General features: G+C 38.5%; 1 protein-coding gene across 2 annotated transcripts in view; it reads left to right on the top strand.

Annotated features, from left to right (window-relative positions):
* AVL9 (AVL9 cell migration associated) overlaps positions 1-17,411 on the top strand; it is a 55,560-nt gene that overhangs the window by 14,091 nt on the left and 24,058 nt on the right. For both annotated transcript variants that reach the window (XM_042249213.1, XM_004007917.5), the window contains exons 2-8: positions 4,073-4,193; positions 5,869-5,954; positions 9,066-9,137; positions 11,718-11,807; positions 12,480-12,546; positions 13,604-13,644; positions 14,798-14,836. In XM_042249213.1, the coding sequence (XP_042105147.1) occupies positions 4,073-4,193; positions 5,869-5,954; positions 9,066-9,137; positions 11,718-11,807; positions 12,480-12,546; positions 13,604-13,644; positions 14,798-14,836 (516 nt within the window). The remainder of the gene's footprint in view (positions 1-4,072; positions 4,194-5,868; positions 5,955-9,065; positions 9,138-11,717; positions 11,808-12,479; positions 12,547-13,603; positions 13,645-14,797; positions 14,837-17,411) is intronic.

Genomic DNA, 17,411 nt, shown 5'->3' with positions numbered 1-17,411 from the left:
TTTTAGTGCTTTTCTAGGTATAATTTAAAATTATATCTAAATTTTAAGATTTTAGCTTAAGAATTTAGGCTCATAAATATTCTGAAAATATCTGACAGCCTGCTCTGCCAGTTTTTCTGAGAGCACAGAGTGCCTCATTCCTAATCTCTGCCCTAAATTCCATTCAGAGTATGTTGAAGGTCCGTGACTGAAGTGGTTAGTGACCTAATCCTTGTAGAGACAGGTTTCAAGTGATAAGTTTTAGTTGGCAAAAACTTTTTGGATCATAAAGAGCAACATACTTTTGATGTACTTGTGATAATTTGAATCCATGATGCTCATATTTATTTAAAAGCATGTTTATTCCATACTAAATGTTTTTAAAGTAAATACTATACATTAAAATTAGTGGTTTTTCAAATGAAATTATTTTGTAATAATTACCAAGTCTTCTTATGTTAAGTATTATATATTGGACTTTAGTGTTTACATAAAATACAATAATTTATTTCCTTGGTGTTTTTTTGGGGGGGGTTGTTGTTTTTCCTGTTAAACCAAGGATTCTGAGTTGGTAATTTTTTTTCTTTTTTAACTTTGTAACTGCCAGATTCATAGCTTGAGGTTTGAACTTACATCCTTCTCTTGATGGCACATTTTGCCTTCCCTTACACTTTGAAGAATTGCCAGTATAAAACTGGTATGATAGAGAAGACACAGAGAGATGTGAAGGTAGCTTGAGATTATTTATGCCTCCAGTTAACTGATATTAAATAACTGATCTTGGAGAGAAAGTTTGACTCCATAAATCAAACCTTTGAAAAATCCTTTCAAACTGAAATGTTGATTGCTTCTGGAGGTGGGAGGCAGGGAAATTTAAACATTTCAGTATGGCATGAGATTACTTGTTAAAAATAATAATTTTTAAAGCCCTTTTATAATCAGCTCTCATATAACTAGTGGCACCTTGATTACCTTAAATGTAGGAAAATCAGCCATCATGTCCTTCCACATTAAAGGTGAGATCTAAAAGTGATTCTCATCCTTATGTTGTTCCAACTTTAGTGTATTTATTACTGATGTAATGCAAATCCCTTTAAAAAAAGTATGTTTTGAAAGAAAATTAAATGTAAGTCAGTGTGATACAATCAAGGTATTCAGCATTGAATTTTGTCAGCTCTCACTGAGATAACCAAAAGATGAAGCAGAGGGAAGAATGCTGGTAAACCTGGGGAATGCCAGAAACTGGTGGCTTCTGCTAAAAACCGTTATTTCTATAAGATACAGTATTAGACTTCATTGGTCAGTTCTCAGTCTTGGGGCAAAAAATAACCTAAAGTGGTAGTTAATGCCCACTCATCCCCTAACAGCTCATTGAAACTATAAGTTCCAGTATTGGGAGCAAGGGAGTCAGCTGATGAGAAGCAAAGCTAGATCTTGACTCAGCTTCTCAGGCTTCTTTGTTGACTCTCTCCTACTCAGTTCAAGAGGATATTGGTTTTTCTCAGGGCTTCCTGTCTTCAGTTACCATCTATTTGGTTCAGTTCAGTCACTCAGTCGTGTCCTACTCTGCGACCCCATGAATAGCAGCACGCCAGGCCTCCCTGTCCGTCACCAACTCCCGAGTCCACTAAAAGTCATGTCCATCGAGTTGGTGATGCCATCCAGCCATCTCATCCTCTGTTGTCCCCTTCTCCTCCTGCCCCCTATCCCTCCCAGCATTCAGGGTCTTTTCCAGTAAGTCAACTCTTTGCATGAGCTGGCCAAAGTATTGAAGTTTCAGCTTTAGCATCAGTCCTTCCAGTGAACACCCAGGACTTTAGAATGGACTGGTTGGAACTCCTTGCAGTCCAAGGGACTCTCAACAATCTTCTCCAACACCACAGTTAAAAAGCATCAATTCTTCGGCGCTCAGCTTTCTTCACAGTCCAACTCTCACATCTGTACATGACCACTGGGAAAAGCCATAGCCTTGACTAGACAGACCTTAGTCGGCAAAGTAATGTCTCTGCTTTTGAATATGCTGTCTAGGTTGGTCATAACTTTCCTTCCAAGGAGTAAGCGTCTTTTAATATCATGGCTGCAGTCACCATCTGCAGTGATTTTAGAGCCCCCCAAAATAAAGTCTGACACTGTTTCCCATCTATTTCCCATGAAGTGATGGGACCAGATGCCATGATCTTCGTTTTCTGAATGTTGAGCTTTAAGCCAACTTTTTCGCTCTCTTTCACTTTCATCAAGAGGCTTTTTAGTTCTCTTCACTTTCTGCCACAAGGGTGGTGTCATCTGCATATCTGAGGTTATTGATATTTCTCCCAGCAATCTTGATTCCAGCTTGTGCTTCTTCCAGCCCAGCATTTCTCATGATGTACTCTGCATATAAGTTAAATAAGCAGGGTGACAATATACAGCCTTGACATACTCCTTTTCCTATTTAGAACCAGTGTGTTGTTCCATGTCCAGTTCTAACAGTTGCTTCCTGACCTGCATATGGGTTTCTCAAGAGGCAGGTCAGGTGGTCTGGTATTCCCATCTCTCAGAATTTTCCACAGTTTATTGTGATCCACACAGTCAAAGGCTTTGGCATAGTCAATAAAGTAGAAATAGATGTTTTTCTGGAACTCTCTGTTTAGAATGGACTGGTTGGATCTCCTTGCAGTCCAGGGGATTCTCAAAAGAGTCTTCTTCAACACCGCTCTGCATTCACATGCTTATATCTTTCCTTTTCTCCTTTGCTTTTTGCCTCTCTTCTTTTCACAGCTATTTGTAAGGCCTCCTCAGACACCCATTTTGCTTTTTTGCATTTCTTTTCCATGGGGATGGTCTTGATCCCTGTCTCCTGTACAGTGTTACAAACCTCCATCCATAGTTCATCAGGCACTCTGTCAGATCTAGTCCCTTAAATCTATTTCTCCCTTCCACTGTATAATCATAAGGGATTTGATTTAGGTCATACCTGAATGGTCTAGTGGTTTTCCCTACTTTCTTCAGTTTAAGTCTGAATTTGGCAATAAGCAGTTCATGATCTGAGCCACAGTCAGCTCCCAGTCTTGTTTTTGCTGACTGTATAGAGCTTCTCCATCTTTGGCTGCAAAGAATATAATCAGTCTGATTTTGGTGTTGACCATCTGGTGATGTCCATGTGTAGAGTCTTCTCTTGTGTTGTTGGAAGAGAGTGTTATGACTAGTGCGTTCTCTTGGCAAAACTCTATTAGCTTTTGCCCTGCTTCATTCTGCATTCCAAGGCCAAATTTGCCTGTTACTCCAGGTGTTTCTTGACTTCCTACTTTTGCATTCCAGTCCCCTATAATGAAAAGGACATCTTTTTTGGGTGTTAGTTCTAAGAGGTCTTGTAGGTCTTCATAGAACTGTTCAACTTCAGCTTCTTCAGCGTTACTGGTCGGGGCATAGGCTTGGATTACCATGATATTGAATGGTTTGCCTTGGAAATGAACAGAGATCATTCTGTCGTTTTTGAGACTGCATCCAAGTACTGCATTTCGGACTCTTTTGTTGACCATGATGGCTACTCCATTTCTTCTGAGGGATTCCTGCCTGCAGTAGTAGATATAATGGTCATCTGAGTTAAATTCACCCATTCCAGTCCATTTTAGTTCGCTGATTCCTAGAATGTCGACGTTCACTCTTGCCATCTCCTGTTTGACCACTCCCAATTTGTCTTGATTCATGGACCTAACATTCCAGGTTCCTATGCAATATTGCTCTTTACAGCATCAGACTTTGCTTCTATCACCAGTCACATCCACAACTGGGTATTGATCTATTTGGTAACAACTCCCAAACGTACATCTCCAATTCAGTCACCACCCCCACTACACCCTACCCTTAAACACGTCAAAATTAAACTCCTTTAAATCAAAAAAGGGGGAAGGCTTACTTTTTTTTCCTTCTTCTTATCCTCCTTTTTTCTTTTTCTTCTTCTATACCGGTAGGTTTGTTGATATTGTCAAATGGCATCAACAAGCATGGCTTATCCTTACTTCTGTCATTGAGAGTTTGGAAGCATTTTTGCCTGTCGAGGTATAACTTTCCCTTTGATCTTCACCCTGTTGGCTAACATTCCTTCCCATTTTAGGTCGAGTTCTCTTACCCACCCCTGATTCCAGGAGATGGACATGATAGTCACAGCTTACCTGAAGAATGGAAGTACTTGCCCTTCCTTGCCTTACCAGATGGCGCACACAACTACCAAGAAGGTATGTAAACAGACAGTGGAGCAATCAATAGATGCCTTTTTTGTTTTTGTTTTTGTTTCAAATTTGCTCCGACATGTTAGAGTCTGAGTACTGGTAATGAAAGACATTTGGCCTAGTGATTGTTCATAAAATATTTAAGTGCTTGTTTGAAGAGGACTAGTGAGTTATTTATACTAGAGGATCTGCAGAAGAGTACCAGGCTTATATCGGCAATGGTTGGTGAACACTGGCCACTCTTCTGCCAAGAGCTCTGGCCAAGGTAAGTGATTAGCCATATTAGGACAGCTGCTATTGGTAGCACTTTCTGTATTTAAACCTCAGACTCCTCTCAGAGACAAACTCAGGAAGGTTACCTGGACCAGCTGCAGGCTGATTGAAGCTCTAGCTACAAGTTTACTAGCTTCATCTTCCAGTGCCCATCTGAAAACACCTGGGGTTGTTTTTCCTCTCCTGAAGCATTGCCGTCACAGTCTGCTTAAAAGTTTTCACGCATGAGGAGCGTGTTAACACCCTCAAAGAAAGTAGGCTGTGAAGTTAGTATGGAATCTCCTATCACCCTATACATGAGTGCTTTGAATGGCTTAATGAAGAAATATGCTTTATCATGGTTTTATAGGCTCTTCTAAGACACCAGATTAAACTTGGTTTGGTTGCTTGTTTTTCTAAAATTTATTACTTTTTGTATGAAATGAGGCAAATTCTACTATGCAGTTTAACATAAAATTTAAATGCTGTATTTTTAACCTCACAAACCTTTTTAACTTTTTATTTTGTATTGGGGAATAGCCAATTCACAAATCTTTTTGTAAAAATATTTTTAGTATGAGAGCTTTTAAACATACAGAAAAGTTAGAAGAATGGTAAATATTTGACAGATTTTCTTTATATGTCTACGGTTTTGCCTATATTATACTTCCCTGGTGGCTCAGACGGTAAAGAATCGGCCTGCAATGCTGGAGACCCAGGTTTGATCCCTGGGTCAGGAAGATCCTCTGGAGAAGAGAATGGCTACCCACTCCAGTATTCTTGCCTGGAGAATCCCATGGACAGAGCAGCCTGGCAGACTATAGTCCATGGGGTTTCAAAGAGTCAGACATGACTGAGCAACTAACACTTTCATGGTTTTGCCTGTACTATTTGATAGTCAGTTGTAAACATCATGATGCTTTATCTGTAAATACTTCAGCCTGCATTTTCTAAAAGTAAGATCATTCCTGGGATGACTTTGGATTTGACCTTTACCACAGCTAAGAGATTTAACAGTAATTCCATAATACCACCTTATATCCAGCCTACATTCAGATTTCCTTAATTGTCCTAAGAATTTCCTGGATCTGTTCAAAATTTCTGTGTTGCCTTTGGTTGATAGGATTCTTTACTTTCTTTTAATCTGGGATAATCCTGTATAATAAAGTATTTTCTGAGAAAGGCAACTGTAGTCTCAATTCATCCTGTTACAATTCAGCCTCTAGAGCTTTTTGTGTGGTGAGTATACACTGAAAGGCAGAGAGAGGAATTCTAAGAAACCAGTGGTTTGATGCTAGAAATAAATCTGACATGGGTTCCTGTTACTTCATCATTTTTGTTTCAATGACTGCATTATACTAATGTCAGAGTTGATTATTAAATACAAGTAATCTACTTTGGTATTTACATTTTTCTGTATATCTCTTAGATACTGTGTTTTTTCACTTGCCACCCAGAAATGGAAATGGAGCCACTATATATGGTATCTCTTGCTATCGACAGATTGAAGCCAAGGTAAGACAGTTAAAATTAAAACCAAAAAAATACTTGAAAACTCCTTGTACTGGCCACTTAAGATGTAGAACTTGGGGAGATACATATGCCTTTATTTTTCATGTGGTACCTGTAATATTGTTTTAAATTTTTACAAACTGTGTAGCTGTTTTCTCTACTGTACCAGTTAATTCACATGAATGTTTTTCTAAGTTGAGATTAGTGACTATATTTGTATCATAATGTTTGGTACATTGTTTTTAGATAGTGATACCTAAACTATCCATTTATCTTCAGAATACTGTATTTCAATTACATGGTATCCTTGAGTTTTCTATTTCTAATGTTTGGTATGAAAACTTTAAAAAAGGAATGATAATGAGTGTTTTTCTTTTTTTCAGAAACTTTCTAGAAGTAGTGGAAAGTACTGACCGTAGCTGCAAACTACTCACAAGTTATCTTAATTATCTATAATTAAGATTTTGATCATTCTTAAACTTACCTGCCCTCTTAATGCCTAACTTAGTATAATAGCTCTGACTAACAAATTCAAATAAACCTAGATGGGTAGCTTCCCCTTTCCTGCTTTGTTTCTGAGCACCACCATTCTTTTTGCAGTGTGGATACCCTTTCTGAGTAGATTGCTTTCCTTTTATGAAATCATTAATACTCTGAAGTAGTGGTACTGGTATGGTCAGTCACGTACGACTCTTTGTGACCACACAACTGTAACCCGTCAGGCTCCTCTGTCCATGGAATTCTCCAGGCAAGAATACTGGAGTGGGCCAATATTGTAAAGTAATTAGCCTCCAATTAAAATAAATTAATTAAAAAAAAAGAATACTGGAGTAGGTTGCCATTTCCTTCTCCAAGGTCTCCTGCATTGGCAGGCAGATTCTTTACCATTCGTGCCACTTGGGAAGCCTGAAGTAGTTCTCAGCTGCACGTTGGAATCACCTGGAGAGTTTTAGATAAGTAGGGATGACTGGGTCCCCACTCCAGAGATTCTGAGTTAATGTTCTGGCATCAGGAGTATTAAAAGCTCCCCAGGTGATTCTCATATTCAGGGCAGATGTGAACCACTGCTCTAAAACAATCGTTTTTAACCAGAACTACTTGGAAACTTTTCAATTATAAGCATAATTGCTGGGCCTTTCCTTCTACAGACTGAATTAGAATCTCTAATAATTGATCCTAGGCAATCACAAAGTTTTAAAAGCTTCCTCAGGTGGGTAATTAACTTAGTCATAAAAATTTTTCTTTAATTTTTATAATGAACGTTTCAAACACAGATAAGAATGGTACAATAAATACCTGTATACCCAGCCATCTGCAGTCAGCAGTCGTTAATATTCTACCACACTTGCTTTGTGTGTGTTTCCCTGAACCATTTGAAAAGTAATAAGTAAACTCCAGCATAAACAAGCTAGTTAACTACATGAAATAACCCTCCACGCACAGGGCCTAGAACCGAGGACACACGTTGTAAATGTTTTTGGTTCAGGTGAATGAATGCTGTGCTTAATTGCTCAGTCGTGGCTGACTCTGCAACCCCATGCACGTAGGCAGCCAGGCTCCTCTGTCCATGGGGATTCTCCAGGCAAGAATACTGGAGTGGGTTGCCATACCCTTCTCCAGGGGATCTTCCCAACCCAGGGATCGAACCCTGGTCTCCTGTATTGCAGGTGAATTCTTTACCATCTGAGCTACCAGGAAAGCCCAAGACTCCTGGAGTGGGTAGCCTATCCCTTCTCCAGGGGAACTTCCTGACCCAGGAATCAAACCAGGGTCTCCTGCATTGTAGACAGATTCTTTACCAGCTGAGTTACCTGGGAAGCCCTTCAAGTGAATAACTGAATTTAGAGAAAGAGAAATCTGAGAATTTGTATTTTATTTCTTCACATACTGACCTTTGCACATTGATATTACTAGATGAAAGGAATCAAGCTGCTGCCTTTTCTTGGAAATCTGTTCCTTTTACCGCCTTTTACCCCTGTAAATTGTATGTGTGTATTAGTCGCTCAGTTGTATCTGACTCTTTGCAACTCCATGGACTGTAGCCTGCCAGGTTCCTCTGTCCATGGAATTTTCCCAGCAAGAATACTGGGATGGGTAGCCAATTCCCTTCTCCAGTAAGTTGTATAATCACAGTACAATTATTTCTCCAGTGCTGTTGTTGTTAACAGCGGTTCTCATGCTCTGCCTAGACATCCTTAAAATGGCACTCCATACTGCCTGTCTCCCTTACCTCCTGAGTCTGACCCACTTCTTTTAGGGTTGCCCGTTTCTCCAGGTTGTTCTCTCCTTATCTGATAACTAGACAGATAAATCAGACATCAGAGGCCCTAGAGCCTAGGAGAAAGCCTTTCATTCCCTTTGAACAAAGGTGAGACCTAATGGATGAATCCAATAAAGGTAAAGAGGTAGAAGCAGATTGAAGAAAGACTCTACTGTCAATGTATTTAACAACAGATCATCAGTTCTCAGGCAGTTGAAGACACAGATCCGAGGAGATGTCAGGCAGTACACGAGAAGGGGGAGAGTCACTCTTGGCTACCCTCACAGCTTATCCTGGGGTTGATCAAGTCTTGTTTCCTAGCAGAGAACTTCAGAAATCTTATGTGGTCATCCTCAAAATCACCAGGACCTGAGTTATGGCTCAGAACTGGACTGCAGTAGGATACAGGTGTGCCAGGACAGACTCCCAACAGTGGAGAATTACCAGCATAATAAAACTGCTGACGATTCTTCCATCTCTGGAGAAACAAGCTCTTAAACTGTCCCCTTCTGACCAGAAACAAAAGTCTCTGAAAGGGGTATCCATTTTAAAACTGGAACCAAGGATGACTGGTTTGCATTATGGTTGTGGCAGTTTATACATAAAGTATTACCAGACTGTAAATTCCTTGAGAGCAGAGATGGTCTCTCACTGTTACATTCCCATTGCCTGCCAGAGTCTAACACAGAGTGCTCTGGTTGACGTTTATTCATTCAATAAATATCTTCTGAGATTCTCAGTAAGTACTTTTAAGCACAAGTACTTTTTTTCTGATTGCTAGCTTATATTGAAACACAATGATTTTTAAATATTTCCGTGAAAAATTTCTAATAATGACTATTTGTTTATAATAGGCATTGAAAGTACGACAAGCAGATATCACCAGAGAGACTGTTCAAAAAAGTGTCTGTGTTCTAAGCAAGCTGGTAAGTAACTGAATAAGCTGTTAATATCAAACACTCATGGCAGCTTTTTATTTGAGAATGAAGCATTATTGGAATGAAGAGAGGGACTTCCCTGGCCGTCCAGTGGTTAAGACTGTGCTTCCACTGTGGGGGTTATGGGTTTGATCCCTGGTCTGCAAACTAGATCCCATAGGCCACAACTACGACCCGACACAGCTAAATAGATAAATATGTTAAAAAATAATTTAATCATATGGACCTTACTAATAGGATCTGAAGGATCAGGGTATTTCTTCCAAGATAGTAATTTGACACATAGGGCAAGAACAGTCTCCTAGAAAAGAAATGATTATAAAAGATTTCAGTATCAGAAAATTGGTAGATTGCTAATCTGATTCCTGTACACAGTTTCTTGAAGGGTAGCCTGAGAAAATATATATCAGTGAATTTTTGTTTTATACTGGACCAGACGACCAATGTATAGGAGTGCTGAATGTTGGACGAATACACCATTTTGAAAGGCTTCCTGAACAGTCATTCTTGAAAGAACAATAATAATCATAATGGTGCCATTTATCAAGTGCCTATATGTCAAATATTCTATAGCAGGCACTTTTTAGATAGACTTGCCATTTTAAACCTCCTAAGAGAGATCTAAGTATTTACTGTTCTTGTTTCACAAGTAAAGTTACATCTCAGACAAAATATGTCTCGCAGAGACATGTAACTGCTAATGATAAAACTGCAGTGAAAATCCAGTTTTCTCGGACAGATAAAAAGGCAGGGAGATGGAGAGAGCTGGCTCACACAGAAACATCTGATGGTTCATAGTGCCTTTTAGCCTATATGTAAAAATATATTTAGATAGTAATAATGATATATTAACCAGGATTTTTGTTGTTGCCTGCCAGAGTCTAGCACAGAGTGCTCTGGTTGATGTTTATTCATTCAATAAATATCTTTTGAGACTCTCAATCAATACTTTTAATTTACTAAGTGCAAGATCTTTTTTTTTTTCTGATTGCTATCTTATATTGAAACATAATGATTTTTAATGACTTTTGTTGTTGTTTTAGCCACTAAGTTGTACAGCCTCAGGGACTATAGCCCGCCAGGCTCCTCTGTCCATGGGATTTTCCAGGCAAGAGTACTGGAGTGGGTTGCCATGTCCTCCTCCAGGGAATCTTCCCGACAGGGATTGAACCCACATCTCCTGCATTGGCAGGCGGATTCTTTACCACTGAGCCACCAGGAAAGCCCATTAACTTGGATACTGGAGGATAAAACTATTCCAGTATTACTTGTTTTAACTAGTTAGAGAATATATATAGCATTAGTTTCTGCATCCTGAAAAGGACATAGAAACCAGAAAACATCTAGAAAAGAACATTTTATTGTTGTTCAGTCACTGGGTCGTGTCTAACTCTTTGCGATCCCATGGACTGCAGCACATCAGGCCTCCCTGTCCTTCACTATCTCCTGGAGTTTGCCCAAATTCATTGAGTCAGTGATGCTATCCAACCATCTCATCCCCTGCCGCCCTCTTCTCCTTTTGCCTTCAATCTTTCCCAGCATAAGAAAAGAACATAAAAGGATGGAAATGGTAGGAAGAGGGTTTTAAATAGGTAAGAATTAAGGAGTAACTTTGTTTTCAGATACACAAAAGAATATTATGTAGAATATAATAAGGGACACAGACTAGTCGGTTTTTTTAGATTTTAAGCCTCTGCTACGTCACTTCAGTCGTGTCCGACTCTATGCGACCCCATAGACGACAGCCCACCAGGCTCCCCTGTCCCTGGGATTCTCCAGGCAAGAACACTGGAGTGGGTTGCCATTTCCTTTTCCAATGCATGAAAGTGAAGAGTGAAAGTGAAGTCGCTCAGTTGTGTCTGACTCTTAGCGACCGCGTGGACTGTAGCCTACCCGGCTCCTCCGTCCATGGGATTCTCCAGGCGAGAGTACTGGAGTGGGGTGCTATTGCCTTCTCCGTTCAAGCCTCTATTGAAGGCCAAAAAAGGCAAAATAAACTTAATCATGAGTGTTCAACTAGATATAAGAACTGAGTGCTGCAGTGATGATTAAATGTACCCACAACCTAGCAGAACAGTGTGCAGAATTACGATGTTTTAAATTTTATGATACTAATGGCTAACATTTTAGTGCTTTCTATAGCCAGATAGTCTAGTAAGTACTTTTGAATGTGAAAGTGTTAGTCACTCATGTCCAGCTCTGTGTGACCCCCTTGGACTGTAGCCTGCCAGGCTCCTCTCTCCGTGGGATTATCCTTCCATATACACGTGTTTACATTAGGCAGCAGATGTGGAGAGGTTAAGTGACCAGAGTTATGTGACTGAGTGACCAGAGCAACACGCAGGAGGTCTGTGCCCACACCCTCAACCCAGTGCTCTGAGTGGTGGTTACTTTGTACCTGCACCCCAGGAACTAGAACACATGACTTAACAACACTCAACTGTGAATAATAAGATACTAAAGTTGTCAGTAACTTTTTCCTTTCTGGTCTTTTCAAGTTAAAAAGTTGTGGGGTGTTTGTTTTGTTTTTACTATTATCAAACTAATGGTAATCTCTTTTTCTTTAAGCCTCTCTATGGCTTACTCCAAGCAAAACTTCAACTCATTACACATGCATATTTTGAAGAGAAGGATTTTTCCCAAATTTCCATTCTAAAGGTAACTTTTTATCCTCCATGGATGTGTCTGAAGACAGATTCATGAATCAAGTAGATCTTTAATATTGTGAGAGATGATTTATTAACTTAAGAAAGACATTCTTCTTTGAAAATAACATTGAAGGGCCAAAGATCTGCCCAAAATGTACAATTTCTACTTAGTAAATTTAACAAAACTATCTTTTACTGGAAATGATGACTACAGTTGATTATAACAAATATTTCTGTTAATGGATAATAGCCATTTTGCTATGGCATTGCTTCTCTACCTTTGTTATCTCATTAATACCCTGCACAGTATGTTTATATATCAGGCTTCTGGATCCTAACTCCCATATCAAAAAGCACAGAAAAACTACATGACTATTTTACTGAAAAATAATGTTTTTGTCAAGGCTGCCATTATTACATATACAGCATGGATCTCCCCTGGATTCTAGTGAGAGAGAGTTATTTAGCAAGGGTGTAGAGGGAATTTATCCTAGGAATCCATACCCTCATGGGAATGGATCAATCTCTAAAATATAGAGGTACAGAAAGAAGGAGTGCTGGAAACTGGCAGTTTCAGAGAGATAAAACTGCTTCAAACAACCAGTTTTCCCCTGGTCATCCTATTTCTGATTCAGTGTCTAAACTGATGGTAAAGTGTTCTAAACTAAATCTTATTTTATAGGAGCTCTATGAACATATGAATAGTTCCCTGGGAGGAACTTCGTTAGAAGGATCCCAGGTATATCTTGGTAAGTCGCTTTTTCTACAAGTCAGAAGAAATACCCTCTTTTCTTTTTGTTTGGCACGTTGGTTGCATGTAAAACTTCATGATCAGAGTTACATTTCTATATGGTATCTAAATTTTGCAACCAAAATTTAGAAGTATTATTGTATAAAGCCTATGTCAGCTTTTCAGAATAATGATGGAAATCTTTTCTTTTCCTTACGTTAATGCTGATCAGGTCAGTTCCTTGTCATGACGCAAGGAGAGCAAGGGAGAGAGAGATGAGCTTATTAGTGTCTTTCTATTCTAAGATTTTTCAAGTTGGGGGTTTTATGCCATTTTCACAACCAAGAGCATCGATTGGTGTGTCGGGCACTCAAGTCCTTTTCATAATTATTTTTTAAAAAGTCTTGATCGCACAGTGATTTATGCTTACTCACTTCAAATTTTAGCATAAAGTAGCCAAACTGTGCGAGGTTCACTTTTGCAGTCCTATGTGTAATGTGAACTATAAAACTCCTATTTTTCTCTGAATTAATTTATCTTGTCTTATGGCAGGTGATCAGAGAAGACTGTGATTCAGAAATAATACCTATGGGGTATAGTGCCCAAAAGCCTTGTTTAAATGATTGACTGCCACTGTGAAGTACAAGCTTCATGATTTCTAAACTTGTGTAATTTGTAAGATGGCTTTAGAATGGGGAGAAGGCGTGAGAGTTGCTCGGCCACAACATGAGCCTCTAGCCACAAGTTAACTGTTTGCATTTAGATTAGAATTAATAGAAATTAAATAAAGTTTAAAAATCAGTTTGCCAGTTGCTGTATTTCAAGTACTCAGTGGCCACTTATGTCTACTCTATTGGACAATGTAGATTTAGAATATTTCCATTATTTCAGGACATTCTGTCCGACAGTGTTGAAGTTCTGTTTGTGTGTGTACATGATCAGATATTACATAAATATTTAAATTTTGCATAGTCCTACTTTTACCTAACGTTTTTGAGGAGATTAAAACTTCCTTTGACAAAAACAGTAGGTTGTAGTCACAGATTAACTTTTCTTTTCTTTTTTTAACATTATAGGTTTATCTCCTCGGGATCTTGTGCTTCATTTTCGACACAAGGTATGATACCTTATTTAAATTTATGATGTACTAAAATTATGTTCATTTACCTAGGAACGTTCCATGAGCTGCATGGTCTAATGCAGATTATGGCATAACCATGTTTTAATTTTTCTGAGACAGCTGTCATAATGATAGAAAGTTGAAAGTGTTGATAGTGCTTATATAATAGAAATTTCTAAAAGTACACAGTGTCTGTTTATTTCAGTGCAGGATAAGATACTTTTTTCTACAGTAGTTGATATTTTGGATATTATGAAATTAGAGTGGAAAGAAACATGTTTTATTTTATTCCTCTTCACTATGGTTAATTACAGGATGTTGAGAATAGTTCCCTGTGCTGTACGGCAGGACCTTGTTGTTTATCCATTCTATACGTACTGGTTTGCATCCACCAATCTCAAACTCCCAATTCACTCCTCTCCCACCACCCCCGCCACACACTTGGCAACCACAAATCTTTCTGTAAGCCTGTGCGTCTATTTCATGGAGAAGTTTATTTACATTGGATTTTAGATTCCGCATGTAAGTGATATCATATGGCATTTGTCTTTCTCCCTCTGACTTACTTCATTTAGTATGATAATCTCCAGGTCCATCTGTATTGCTCCAAATGGCATTGTTTCTTATGCCTGAGTAGTAGTCCATTGTGTGTGTATGTGTGTGTGTGTGTGTATACCACATCTGAAAGAAATATGTTTTAATTAATCTTGTAGACTATTTTGTATGTTGCCCTGAGAGTAAAACATTTTCCAGCAAAATATCTATACTTAATGTCTTTTGACTGGGGCATATACACATTGATTGTTCCCTTAACACGTATAGTGAGTATCTGTCTGCTCTGTGAGTGCCCTGGACAAACAGAAGTAAGGGAATAGTACCTTTCCTTTAAGGGGCTTGCAGATATTTCAAGCAAAAAATGGCACAACTTCCTCCAATTTGATAGTGATTTAAGTGGTACTCACATTTTTTAGAGAACTCAGATACTTAATTTCTCAGTATAAGTTCTTAATTTTCAATTATTTTTAAAGCACTAGAATTAGTTAATATTATTGACTCAATGTTACATGGTTATGTTTGAAGAGGGACAATGGCAAATGAATAATAGGCTTGGATTTCTTATTTTAATACAATATTATTTTTCTTTCTTCAGGTTCTAATCCTATTTAAACTAATTCTTCTTGAAAAAAAGGTGAGATTTGAATGGATGGAATACTTAACATTTATTGACATTTCTTAAAATTAAAGTATAAATTAAGACTTTTTTGGCTATCAAATTGCAGTGAGCTTAAAGTGCATATTCTTTTTTACTACTATAGAAGTGTGAATTCGTGCAGTGTTTTCTGGGGGCAGTTTGATAGTATTCAGTTATCAAGGTGGTTTTAACTATATAGGTAATAGAGAACTCTATGTGTGTATGCGTATGTGGCCGTGTTGCGTTGGCATGCGGAGTCTTAGTTACCTGACCAGGAACGGAACCTGCACCCTCTGCAATAGAAGTCCAGAGTCTTCCCCTGGACCACTAGGGAAGTCCCCAAAACTCAGTCTAAATTGACTTAAAAAATGTATTGGCTTGCTTCAGACTTGAGAGTATGTTGACTGAATGGTTTGATAATATAATTAATTACCTAGATTTTTTTCATCTCTTTGGTCTACAGTCCACAGTGCTAGCTTTATCTTGAGCCTGATTTCCCTTGTAGTATGGGATTACTGCCAACAGTAGTTGAGCTATATGCTGGTGGCAGAGATGATATCTTTTCCCTAATCTAATGAGAATTCTTCCCTTCAATTCATTTGGGCCTGTGAGGCCATATGCCTACCCAGAACCAATAATTGTTGCTAAAGAAATGCCTGTATTGATTGGCTTAAGTCTGGGTTCCAGATGCACTCTCTGGTACAAAGGGACAGGATTGCCATGATTTTAGATAAAAAATTATAAGGGATTTTAGACCAAGGTCTCTGCACACTTCAGCCCCAGGACCAAATCTGGCCCACCACCTATTGTTGCAAATGAAGTTTTCTTGGAACACAGTTTCAGCCATTCTTCAACTTATTGTTTATGGCTGCTTTTGCACTACAGTGGGAGAGTTAAGTAGTTGGAACAGAGATCAAATGGCCCACAAATGAAAAATGCTTACTATCTCACCCTCTATAGAAAGTTTGCCGACCTCTGGTTTAGACTAGTCAGGAGCTATCCCTGGATCTGTGGTCAGTATTACTGTGCTCAGTAGAGATGGAATGGATGTTGGAGGGTCAGTCATTCACAATGTCCAGTATAATTCATTATCATAAAAATGTTTATCCATTTGGCCCAGTAATTGTCCTCTTAAGAGATTTATTTTCCAAAATTTATCTGAGTTGGCACAGAGCTCTGAGAGAATTAAGTTTTGATTTATCTTATATATAATTCCAAACAACAAAAAAGATTCTGAGTGGTTTTATTGTTGTAAAGAAGTTTCATAGCATGTTAAGTGAAAAATGGTGATCCAACTACATATCAAGCCCAGGATTCTGATTTTATAAATAAATGTATTTATTCATTGAAACGAGACTGGAAGGAAAGACAGCAACAGTTTGGTGACCATGCATATTTTTTAAGAAGGAAATACTTTTCCGTATTCTGGTTTTCTGAATGAATATGTATTCTTTCTTCAAACAGGAAGGTAAATTTTTTAAAAAATGAAACATGTACTGGTGAAATAGTTCAACCTTTAAAAAAAGCTCTTAGTTGTAAAATACACATAACATATAATTAACCACCTTAACCATTTTTAAGTGTGCAGTTCCATAGCATTAAGTATGTTCACGTTGTTGTGGTATTACCATCTGTCCTCAGAACTCTCTTCATTGTGCAAAAACCGAAACTCTACCCACTAAACAGTAACTCCACTTTCACCCCTTCTTCCACCACTGGCAACCACCCTTCTACTTTCTGTGTCTATAAACTGGACTATTCTAGGTTTCTCACAAGTGAAATCATACCTGTTTGGTTTATTTCATTTAGCACAGTGTCCTCAAGGTTCATCCATGTACAACAGATGTCAGAATTTCCTTCCTTTTTAAGGATGAATAATATTCCATTGAATGTACACAGAGCATTTTTTTATCCCTTCATTCATTCATGGACACTTGGGTTGCTTCCGCCTTTTGGCTCTCATGAGTAATACTGCTGTGAACATGGGTCTGTGTAAATGTCTTCAAGGCCTTGGTTTCAGTTTTTTGGAGTGTATACCTAGAAGTGACATCTCTGAATCACATGGTAGTTCTGTTTTTAATGTTTTGAGGAACTGATGTATTTTCCATAGCGGCAGCACCATTTTACATTCCTACCAACAGTGCACAAGGGTTCCAATTTATCCACATTCTATCCAGCTTTTGTTATTTGCTTGTTTTTGATAGTAGCTATCCTAATGGGTATGAGGTAGTATCTCCTGGTTTTGATTCACATTTTCCTAGTAATTAGTTATGTGAGGACCTTTTCATGTTTTTGTTGGCCCCTTGTATATCTTCCTTGGAGAAATGTCTTCCCTAATCCTATACCCATTTTTAATCAGGTTTGTTTTTTTTGTTGTTTAGTTGTAAATTTCAAATCTTCCCTGGTAGCTCAGAAGGTAAAGTGTCTGCCTACAATGCAGGAGATCTGGGTTCAATCCCTGGGTCGGGAAGATCTCCTGGAGAAGGAAATGGCAACCCACTCCAGTATTCTTGCCTGGAAAATCCCATGGATGGAGGAGCCTGGTAGGGTACAGTCCATGGGGTTGCAAAGA

Source organism: Ovis aries, chromosome 4 (assembly GCF_016772045.2).
Source record: "Ovis aries strain OAR_USU_Benz2616 breed Rambouillet chromosome 4, ARS-UI_Ramb_v3.0, whole genome shotgun sequence".
NCBI classification, from domain to species: Eukaryota; Metazoa; Chordata; class Mammalia; order Artiodactyla; family Bovidae; genus Ovis; species Ovis aries.
This window is presented reverse-complemented; position numbering and strand designations above follow the sequence as displayed.